The sequence below is a fragment of the Pseudonaja textilis genome, chromosome 15 (genome assembly GCF_049901715.1).
Source record: "Pseudonaja textilis isolate UNSWEBS1 chromosome 15, rPseTex1.2, whole genome shotgun sequence".
NCBI classification, from domain to species: Eukaryota; Metazoa; Chordata; class Lepidosauria; order Squamata; family Elapidae; genus Pseudonaja; species Pseudonaja textilis.
In genome coordinates, this window is record NC_142004.1 from 12,067,152 (window position 1) to 12,078,858 (window position 11,707).

General features: G+C 48.0%; 1 protein-coding gene across 2 annotated transcripts in view; it reads right to left on the reverse strand.

Annotated features, from left to right (window-relative positions):
* Positions 1–11,696, reverse strand: part of LIMK2 (LIM domain kinase 2) — a 57,536-nt gene extending 45,840 nt beyond the window's left edge. Inside the window, exons 1-2 of one of the 2 annotated variants that reach the window (XM_026717046.2) lie at positions 11,484–11,696; positions 3,363–3,462 (exon numbers count right to left, since the gene is read on the reverse strand). In XM_026717046.2, coding sequence (XP_026572831.1) covers positions 3,363–3,462; positions 11,484–11,511 — 128 coding nt within the window. In that variant the 5' untranslated portion in view covers positions 11,512–11,696. Of the gene's footprint in view, positions 1–3,362; positions 3,463–9,757; positions 9,898–11,483 lie in introns of those variants that run through there. The other variant, XM_087913566.1, reaches the window with a different exon arrangement.
* Positions 11,697–11,707: the final 11 nt, after the last annotated feature.

Consider the following 11,707-nt stretch of genomic DNA (forward strand, 5'->3'; position numbering starts at 1 on the left):
GGTTTAACATTTATTCTAACCATTGCCAAATTTTGTGCCAGAATTCTTGTATTTTCTCGCACTCCCACCACATATGATAATAAGTGCCCCGTTCTTTTAGACCTTTCCAGCATATCGATGATTGAGAACTATACATTAGCTAATCTGGTAGGTGGGAGGTGCCATCTGTAGAACATCTTAAACAAGTTTTCTTTATAAGATGTGGCTAAAGTAATCTTTTTATTCCTATCCCAGATTTGCTGCCATTGATCCAGATTTATGTTATAGCCGAAATTTCTAGCCCAAGTTAACATTGGTTCTTTCACCTGATTGTCATAAGCGTCTGAATGTTAATCACGTGTCCATGGGGAATGCTGCAATGGACATAAGTGTGAAAAATGGTCATAAGTCGCTTTTTCAGTGATGTTGTAACTTTCAATGAAGTTACATGAACTGTTGTAAGTTGAGGACCTTACCTGTAAAGCCTGGGCAGAGTAAAACTCAGGCCACAAAGGAGCTCAACCTCCCTCGCTCCCTCCCTCCCTCCAAGTAAGAGGGTAGAACCAGCCTTAGCCCCGGGAAGCAGTCCGGGTTGGGGCAGCGGGAGAGACGGTCTGGGGACGGATGAACCACTTCCAGCTCACCTGGCAAGCCAATTCAATCGGCTCCTGGCAAACAGGCCACCCTGGAGGGCTGGGAAGCATCCCAAGAGTCCCCGCTCCAACTTTCCCCCTAGTCTTGTCAGGTCGGCCGAGCGAAGGATGATGGGCCCCAAGTCACCCAGCCAACTCCTGTGAATGGGATCTGGCCCGCCCTGCACGACACCTGGGCCGCCTCCTCCTTCCTCCTTCCGCCTATTAATCTACGCCAGCTGTTAAGAGGCGACACGCATCCTATTTAAAACAGCAACAGACAAAACCAGCAAAACATAACCGGATCAGAGTATCAGGAAGACACCATTTCCTGATTTTAAAAAAAGCCTCGTTGTCGGGGACAGACTTTCCCAGAGCAGCCAGAGCCCCCCCCCCCCCCGAAAGAGTCCCCCAAAGCACCCCAACCTTTCACCTGGGATCCTTCCAAGCTCTCCTGGGCAGGCTGAGCACTAAATGTCTGACAAGGTCACCACCAGTGCCCTTTGAACTGACCCTTCATAGCTGTGACATAAGACACAGGAGCAGATGATCATTTGTAGCTGCTATCTTAAAGGTGTTTTTTGGGGGGTGGGTGGGTGGGTAGGTGGGCTGTGCCCTTGCAGATACTCTCACTTATCCCCATTCCAAACCCTTGAAAGCCAAAACAGGTTTCAGAGCCATCACTCGGGGCACAATGAAGGAACCCAGCTGAAACTCCCAGATTAACAGAGTTGGAAGGGACCTTGTAGGTCATCTAGTCCAACCCCCTGCCCAAGCAGGAGACCCTACACCATTTCTGACAGATGGACAGTCTAATCTCTTCTTGAAAGCCTCCAGGGATGAAGCTCCCACAACTTCCGAAGGCAACTTCGGTTCCATGGGTTGGTTGTTCTCAATGTCAGAAAGTTCCTCCTTATTTCTAGGTTGAATCTCTCCTTGTTCAGTTTCCATCCGTTATTCCTCGTCTGGCCTACAGGTGCCTTGGAGAATAGCTTGACCCCCTCCCTCCTTTCTATGGCAGCCCCTCAAATACTGGAAGATGCTCTCCTGTCTCCCCTGGTCCTTCTCTTCCCTAGACTAGCCAGGCCCAGTTCCTGCAACCGTTCATCGTAGGTTTTAGTCTCCAGCACTTTGATAATCTTAGATAAATTCAGATTAACAGAGTTGGAAGAGACCATTCTGGTCCAACCCCTTGTCCAAGCACACCATTTCTGACAAATGACAGTCTAGTCTCTTCTTGAAAGCTTCCAGGAATGAAGCTCCCACAACTTCTGTTCCATTGGCTGACTTGCTGGGTCAAACAGAAGCCCCGAAGGCAGCAGGCAGCGAGGAAGGCTACAACACAGCCATTGGTTGCTTGACCCTTCTCTGCCCCGGCCATTTGTCCTGCTTTGTAATTCCCAGACTCAGAAGAGGCCGTTGAGTCAGGGCGGTCAGGGCGGTTGCCCAGATGCAGGCATCCCAACAACACCGGCTGTCTTCTGCTCAAAAGCATCCAGAGAAGAGAGCTCATCAAACCCTCTGGCTCAGAGGCTCCAGTACTTAAATGCCTGGGGATTTTTTTTTAACTCGGTATTTAATCAGGTTATTTTGCATCTAACTTCAACATGTTTTCCAGATCGCGGGGCTTTGCTTGATAAGAGAGCTTGATCTTCAGATATTTCACCCTCAGCAAGTGTCACTCACTTGTCTTTCTTCAAGACCAGACATATAGGCCTATATCTCTCTTCAGTCAATCTTTCTTCACCGGGCTTTGCATCTATTTCCCCATTATACTTACTTCCCTTGTTTAAACTCATTCCAGTTGATCTGAATTCTTCTTACACAGAGATACCCAGAAGAAAACATGGCACCCAAGATGGGATATAAGGGATATAACTTTTAGTAAAAAAATAAATAATAAATTCTGTGATTTTTCTCACTATGCAACGAAATTTTTTCAAAACAGCGGACATTAAATTTTCTCCAAATAGAACCAGTACTGAATCATTATAATTCAGCTGTATTGAATCAGTACAATAATACAGTGTAAGGACAAGGAACAGAAACGTAAAACCAAAATCTCCATAAATGTTTAGATTGCCTTTTGTTTTTCACGAAGAATAAAGAGAGAGAGAGAGAGAGATAATAAAAATCCATTCTCCAGACTTCAGATGCCACAGACATAATTCGCTCCAGGTTTCACCACCAAACAATAGCTCTTTTGTCTCCAAAGCTATCCTTACAATGATGTCATTTACCATAGTTATACATAATTGACTTTGCCTCTATCTGTAATTATGCAATCGGCATTTTTACATCATTTGCACCACTGAAAATTAAGTGATGACATAAACAGCGAAGTATGCAACTCTGCAAATTATCCAGATTTATGAAGATGACCTCAATGACTTAACTTCAGATGTACCAGATTTCTCCTGTTTAAAGTGAGGTTTTATTTTACTGGGGGAGGAGCTCAGCCTATATTGGGAGGCAGGGTCTCAAGGGAATGATAATCTGATGAGCAGGCTCCCCTGTTTGTAATTTGACCTTCCTCTTAGACCTTACATGATATAATTAATTTTTGTGCTTTTTACAGGTTTTCAAAATTAAGTCTTTTATGATCTGTCACGAGACAGGTAGACAGAGAGACATCGATAGATGCTGTAACACACCTAATGAGCTGCATGTTCTGAATTTCTACAGTCCAGCATAGAATTCCCAGCCTTCCCAGGCTACAGCAGAAGCAACAAAAGGAACCCTTTGACCTACCGGAAACAGGAAATATGCCAAGTTTCATTTACAGTCTTGAAGAGACGTTGACCATTTGCAATGCTATTGCCACATCCCAGGCACTTCCAATCTTCTTCACCTATACGGAACACAAAGAATGGATACTTCAGCAGATGCTTTTCAGCAGGTATATGGAAACAGGATCAGAGGTGGGATTCAGCAGGTTCTGACCAGTCCTGGAGAACCGGCAGCAGAAATTTTGACTAGTTCGGAGACCCGGCCAATCCCCCCTCTGACTGGCCCCGCCAACCCCATCTCTTCTCTGCCTCCCATTGAGTCCCAGCTGATCAGCTGGGTCTCCTTTGGTTGCCCTGCACAGGAGAACGGAGCTGGAAAGCAGGTTAGTGGGGTGTGGAGGGAATGGGGATTTTACAGTATCCTTCCCCTGCCATGCCCACCAAGCCACATCCACCAAGCCGAGCCACGCCCACAGAACCAGTAGCCGATCTTTTTGAATCCCACCACTGATGTTCTGACCCAAACCTGGTTCCAAGAGAGTACAGCACAACCTTTTACTGTTTCGTTTACGAATCCTGTTTCTTCACAGAGAAAAGGCTGCTTCCAACTATAATTAGCTCTGATAAAGAAAAGCTTTGGCAAGTTTTTGCAAATCTGCCAAGAACACCAGATAAAGTTCCTAAACAATAAATCAAAGAGTCTCCAAACACTAACTCAGATAATATAACGTCCACCAGGCTCGAGTATCAAACTTCTTTGCCTTCTGCAAAGAACTACGGTTTCTCAGCTGGCTTTTATCTTCTCAGGGAGGGGCAGCCTTACTCCTGAGTCGCCCGTGCTGCTACAGCTGCTCTTTCCTTTGAGCAGCCCTGCATGCATGTGCACTGGGCACAGGGTCCTCGGGGTCTTCTGCATCACTGCTGCCAGCCTCCACAATCTCCAAAGGCCGCATTCCACTCCGATGGTCCTGGCCCCGTCCCTGCATCACACAAAGGCCCCTCATCCGAGCTCTCGCTCTCTGAGACCTCAATCATCCGCACCGGCTGCTGGCGAACCACAACAACTGAACAGGATATCAAGGAAGTCTAGTTATAGGAAAAGACCAATGCTGTATGGGAGACTCTTCTCCAACCTGTTTCCTAGACAGTCGGCCAGATGCTCCTAGGAAGACCGGAAGCAGGAGATGAAGGCAAGAAGTCCATTTCTAACAACTAATATTCACCACAATTGGGTCTCCAAGGAGCACAACTGCATAGGCTAAATTATAGGCTAATGGTTGAATTTGAGAAACCCGGCCGAAATCTATCCATACCACTGGCTGCGTCATAAGGCAGCCCAACAAAGGGGTGTAAAACAGTTGCTTAAACAATCACGCAGCTAAGAAAGACTTTCTCCGTCAATGAGTTGCTTCACGGGTTCTTCAAGAGAAGCAAATAGCTTCACTCACAACAATGACTTGGACTGATTGTCTCCTCCCCACACAACCTCTTGGCAATCCCCAACTTCAGTTGAAATGCCTGTAGATTTTGATGCCTGGTCAACTCTACTCTCAAGGCGGGGTGGGGGGTGGGGAGGTGTGTGTTAGGGCAGGGGTCCCCAACCACCGGGCCGGTACCGGTCCATGGAACATTTCCTACCGGGCCGCTGGTTTGCTGGGAGCCGCCATCTTGTTTGACGAGAAAGTGCTTCTGGGTGAGCTTTTCCGGTTGGAAAGAGGCGTTTGGGTCCTGAAGGAATCCTCACGCCTTAGTTTCATCGAAGGGGGGGCGGCTTCGAACAAAACTAAGGCACGAGGATTCTTTCAGCACCCAAGGCAAGGCGAGCCGAGCGGCCGTCCCGAAGCCCATCGACAAAGGTACAAAGGAGGAGTTGAAGGTGGTGGGGAGAAGCGGGGGACGGCTGGCTGGCCGGTCGCTCGGCTCGCCTTGCCTTGTCATGCGTGCTGATGCCGGTACCGGGCCACGGATTATTTTGTGATGCCGGTACCGGGCCGTGGCACAAAAAAGGTTAGGGGCCACTGTGTTAGGCCACAACCTTGAAATACTTTAGCCCATGGTTACCAGCTGGAACTAAAAACTCCCTACCGGACACAAGACTACCAAAAGAAAATGATTGCTGTCAAAACTGCTGGTATCAAAGTTGTGATTCTCAAAGTTTCACATTGATGTGCTGGCTGCATTCCTAAGCCTACTCAGTTTTTATGGAGACTATACTGGTGTGGGTTTTCACGGCTGCTGGGCCTCGGGTATAATGATTGTGATCAAGATCAGGGATCTCAACCTTGCCCCCTTTAAGACTTGTGGATTTCAACTCCTAGAATTCCTCAGCCAGCTTTGCTTTGCTGGCTGGGGAATTCAGGGAGTTGAAGTCCACAAGTCTTAAAGGGGCCACTGTTGGAGACCCCTGATCTAGAGAAGAGATTTCGTCCCTCTGAAGATGCCAGCCATAGTTACCAGTGAAGCATCAGGTGTTTTTTTTAAACCATGGTCACTAAACCCTGAAACCCAACACAGGGCACTGTTGGAACTCAGTAACACTGAGTAACACTGTCCAGAATGTTGAAGTGAGAGGAGGAAAAAAGACTTTGAAAATGGAGTTCCCTGCAGACGGCTATCACTTGCTTGCAGCCGATCAATGCATCCTGGCTAATCTGCTCATGGACCCGCAGGGGAACATCGGTTCAACAAATTCCTAAAATATCTGTGTCTACCAATTATTTCTCATCGTGCCAGCTTGCTTTTCTGGTTCAGACAAAAGCCTTCTGCTGTGGGCTCCCTCCAGGCCCTCTCCTGCCATGCCTGAGAGTGAATGGGAGGAAGAGCTGTGAAGCGGGAAGCCCCATGAAATCCTTTGTTATGCCATACATTCATCAGAAGAGCCCTGGCTTGGCCAGACAGAGCCGTGAGAATTCAGGCTGCACAGAGTTTCAAAGCATTTTCTGCAATACAATATTAAAAGCTCCTTACCCATTTGGGCTGGATTTATATTAATTCAACTAGGGGGGTTCCCTAGAGTTGGAATACTAGTAGACCATTTTCCCAGAAAGGCAAGCTTCCTTTAAGCTATAGACCAATTCATCACACAGCGCTGAACAACTGTTATATAACACCGAAAAGCTGACCTTGTGAAACAGAATATTCTGACTGAAAACCAAACTGAATTCAGTGAATGAAACTCCCACATTAGGCCTCTTTTTAATATTGTGTAATTGGGCTCATAAATGTGCAAGTTCATCTCTCTTTATGCGACTTTATTTTTGTGCAGCCTTTTATTTAATCAACAGGAACTGTCTGGAAAAAATTACCAGCTACAGAGGCACCCTCTCTGATTTTGTTCCAATTTGCAAGTGAAAAATCAAGTATCCCAATGTGGCTTTTCGTCTGTAGGATTTAGATCTGATCACATCTCGGTGGCTTGCAATCAAGATAATGATGCCCGAAAGTTGGTACTTGGTTGCAATTGAAGAACCTTACTGAGACACAGATAATCCTGAAACCACAGTTAAGACAGAGAAGGGTTCACTGGTAAAGAGACTCCTCTTCATAGCAAGAAGGGTATCAATCCAATACAGTAGAAGATAAATTCCTCTGCGGAATTGCTCAAGATGGCAATAGCCAGCCTTAGAGATAGATCCGATCTTGGGAGATGCTATTGAATGTCCAGTCAAAATGCTGAAAGGGATCCTGAGAAGGTAAATACTGGGGAGGCATACAATAGTGTGTCAATTACCTTCCATAGACTGCTTATTATATGCTGAAAATATATGGAAGGAGGTTGAATTGGAAGATGAGTAGCTTTTAAAGCGGGAGGAAGAAACATTAATAATCTGTGCGATGCTGAAAATTCTCTTGATAGTTAAAAAGGTAAAACAATCCACAGACTCTAGTAATGATCCTTGAGGAGAATAGTGAAGAAGTGGGGGACTAAGATCAAATAAACCGACCTAACGACAACTGGTACAACAACCAGCCTTAACTCTAATAATGAAAATACTGAAACAGCAGACAGCTTTGTCTGTTAGGATCGACTATCAACAGCAAAGGAATCAGCAGTCAAAAAATACTTCACAATCTAGTATAGAGGTCTCCAAACTTGGCAACCTTTAAGACTTGTGGACTTCAACTCCCAGAATTCTCCAGCCAGCTATGTCTTAAAGTTGCCAAGTTTGGGGATCCCCGGTCTAGTACTCAGTGCAATGAAGGCCTCACAAAAAATACTCAGATCTCAGGATGTGTCTACACTTACAAAGATTGGAACCGTGCAGCCAGTGATATTCCTTGCGAGGTTTCATGGATGTGAAAGGATTTCTGAAGAAACAGTATAGATCCTCTTGAATTTTGGCTTTGGGCAAGACTTCTGAGAATACCATTGGACGACCAAGAAAACAAACGATGGAGCATAGAACAAATCAATTCAGAGATCTTACTCAGGACACACGTGAACAGGGCCTCTTCAGGGACAAGAGTGCTGGGACTCGTAATTCTTGCAGAAGCAGCGGTTGGGGGCTTCAGCCATGTTACTGCCTTACAAGGCAGCCTCTGGCAGCCCCCTCCCCCCAAAGTGAGAAAGCTAACTTGCAACCACGGAACCTTCAGTAGCTGGATTTCCCTCCTTGGACACCCAGTTCCAAGGGCTGTGAGCTGCAATGAAGACCCAGGATAATGCAAGCATGGGGGTGAGCACTGGAGTGATTAGGTGTGGTGACTGCCTGCCTTGACCAAGAGGAGAATAGCGGGGTAGGGGAGATCTGAGGGAGGCAGGATGAGCATCAAGACCTGGGAGGGATGGTGGGGTCCCATGAATGGGTCAGCACTGGGCGGGCTGTTTAAGCGCAATCTGAATGTCCAGCCCAAAGGGTAGTCTTCATGATAGCAGTGTTCCAACATTTGAGGGGCTGCCATAGAGAGGAGGGGGTCCACCTATTCTCCAAAGCACCTGAAGGCAGGACATAGAGCAATGGATGGAAATTAACCAAGGAGAGATTCAACCTGGAAATAAGGAAGAATTTTCTGACAGTGAGAACAATCAAGGAATGGAACAGAAGTTGCCTTCAGAAGGTGTAGGAGCTTCACCACTTGAGACCTTCAAGAAGAGACTGGACTGCCACCTTTCAGAAATGGTGTAGGGTCTCCTGCTTGGGCAGGTGGGGGGATGACGGATAAGGTCCCTTCCTGTTAATCTAATATCTAATTATTGTTTTTTTTTCCTTACTATACTTACTCTCTACTTTCTGTTCTCTATTCCTCAAGAATAAGTCTAATGCTATGTGATACAACACAAATATTTTAAATGTGTATGAATATCTGAAGGTATTTTGGGCTTACGTTTTGACATACCTCCATAGAAGCAAATGTACTTTTCAGAATGAGGTAGTCATATATTCCTTCTGGCTTGCCTGGAAAAAAAATCTGATGCTTGAAAGAGAAGTAATTCAAATGGATGCATCTGCAAGAGATGCTTGTCATGGAGTTGAAAACAGTCAGAAAAGAGAAATGCACCCTCTCCCTCAGAGGATGGCCTCAGCTGCTGATCTCTCAAAGCCCTCCCAACATTCAGTCAAAAATCTGCCTTCCCTAAGTTAAACCCGCTAGCCGATGTCCTGCCCAAAGAGTTTGGCCTTCTAGATCAGAGGTCTCCAAGCTTGGCAACTTTAAGACTTGTGGACTTCAACTCCCAGCTGGCAATAATAAGAAGGGTTTCATGGCAGGAAAAGGAACTCAGAATGAGCAGCCATTCCCAAAACAGGAAATATTAAAAGCACAATTGCAAAAAATTCTTGTAAGCAGAAAATGGGAGAGAGAAGCAGATCAGTGGGCTGTACAAACAAATTTAGCAAAGATAAAAATCTTCAAAGGATGGAAAAGAAAGGTATCCGGTGGTGAACAGCCTGGAACTGCAGAATCTCTCATGCGGTGCCACTGGAATATCACTGTAACTGCTCTGGTACCCCAGGTTATGATGGATTAGCAGACCTGGAGAATTGTTGATGGACTAGCTACATCTTGGACATTATCTGTCTAACACCCCTAATCCATGATCATGGATAAATTCCTGATGATTGGCTCATGAATTGATTTGTGTACTTTGGATTAGCCAATTGTTAATATCACAAGACTCTCTGGGCACAGATCAGTAAGATGCCCTGTGCTCTGTAGACAGCAACTGATATTCAGGATTTTTCTTTCCCTACAGACCCAAAGCTGGTCTTTCATTTATGAACCTTTCCATATGAATTCTTCCTAGGTCCCACCAGTACAGAAATCTCTTCGTTCCTTGGTGGAAGTTACTAAGAGTTGTTTCCTCCTTCTGCTACCATTTACTCTATAACCATACAGACTCTTTGTTCTTTGTTCCAATCCAGGTACTATTTTTGTTCCTGAAGTACTATAAAGTTGCGTTTGCTGCAAGATACATACCAGACTGTATTCAGGAAGGAAAAGAAACATGCCATAAGCATTAGAGATCATGGCTGCCGTGTCATGTTCCCTGTTATTTCGGTTTCTTAAGGTATACCAGGAGACCGATATTTATTTCTTCTTGCTTCCTTCTCAGCTCTGCAAGTTAGCTAAACACATCCTTCTGAACCTGTCCTGCCCAAGCACTTTTAAGCTTTTCTATTCACTCACTCAGTGAGCTCATTTCTTGGAAACGGCTACTTTATATTCCCCCTGCAGTCGTTCCAGCAGCCTCTGCTTCCTCAGCAGGAAGCAGTCATTTAATCACCCACAGTGGGCAATCAAAGGGGCTCTAAGCCCAGGCATCCCCTTCCCAATCATATCCAGATGAGGGCTTACTCCGAGTAGAACATGCAGTCCTTGTTCCTCACTCTTCTGCACTTGTTCCATTGAGCTACCCAAGTCTGTTAATGCTCCCCCTTTGAGGGTCATATGAACCCTCAAAAAGAACAAAATACCAAGACACTACAAAATGTCTAGAATAATTTGACTTCCAGCCTCTAAATTCTCTAAAGAAATCCGAGGCCAAAGTCCACACTGCACTGCTGTAAAAATGATCACCTGGGTTCAGAGTGCCCCACCCGTATAGAACAGAGGTCTCCAGCCTTGGCCACTTTAAGAGTTGTGGACTTCAACTCCCAGAAAGCTGGCTGGAGAATTCTGGGAGTTGAAGTCCACCAGTCTTAAAGGGGCCAAGGCTGGAGACCCCTGATCTAGTCCAGTGGTCGCCAACCAGTGGGCTGGGGACCACTGGTGGTCCATGGGAAAATTTTGATGGTCCGCAGAGAAATGTCACCCCCAAAGCCAGAAATGAGTCTTTGGGACCCTGCCAGGCCTCCTGCTCCAAGAGGCTCACAGAGAGTCCTTTCTGGCAGAGTTTGGGGGAGAGAAAGAAAGACTTCTGCTGCTTCTGCTACTTTCCTTGCATGAAGCCCAAAGTCTCTCCCCCTCCCCCGCCCAGAACTGAGCAGTATCCCACAGGGTGGGGGATTTTCCTGCAGAGTTTTGGGGGGATTTTTCCAGGGTCTCTGGTCTGCAGGATTTAAAATTATGAGTTTGGGGGTCCCTGAGGTCCAAAGGGCTGGGGACCCCCATGGTTTAGGAACCCGACCATTCCGCTTGAGCTGCCCGTGCGTTTTCGCCAGGAAGCGCCTCTCAGTCATGGCCCTATCTCCACCCCCAGAATCCCCCAGCCGAGGTTGAGAAGCGCAGCCAGGAGGGCAGCCTCTGCTGGGAGGGGACGCCCTCGGCCTGGCCTCCAAACGCCGCGGGGCTCCGGGCAGAGGGCATTCCGGCAGGGCACCAACTCTCTCCTCCTTCCCCGCTGCTCAGACTCCCCGGCTTGGTCTCCCTGCAGCCCCCGAAGACCCCCGAGATGCCCCCCCCCCTCCGGCAGGACACCGGAAAGAACCCGCCCTCTGTCCGGGGGAAACCTCCACGCCTCTCCCCCGTCCCGAGCCAGGGCCGCCCCCTCCCCTCTCGCAGCCGAGAGCCCCAACCGAGCGAGGAGCGTCCCAGCGGCGGGAGGACCCTCAGAGAGCCGGGGGCCCTCAGCCCATCGCCGCACCAGAGCCCGGGATCCCCACCCACGAGGACGCGGAGCCGGACTCGGCCACGCCGGACACCTGGCGCCGGGCCTGCCAGCTCCCCACCCCTCCATATGCCGCCGCCGCCGCCTCCTTCTTACCCGCCGGCGCGGCCACCCCGCCGTCCATGGCCTCCGAGCGTCGTCTCGGCCACCCGGTGCGCGCGTGAGTGACGTCACCGCCCGGCCGACGGCGGGAGCCTCACACAGACACACAGACACACACCGCCCCCTCCCACGCCCCGCTCGCCAGCACAGCGGACCCCGCGAGCGACGTCGTCGCACCTGGAGCTCCGGCCGCGCCCGCCCCCGCCCTTCCCCGCGCT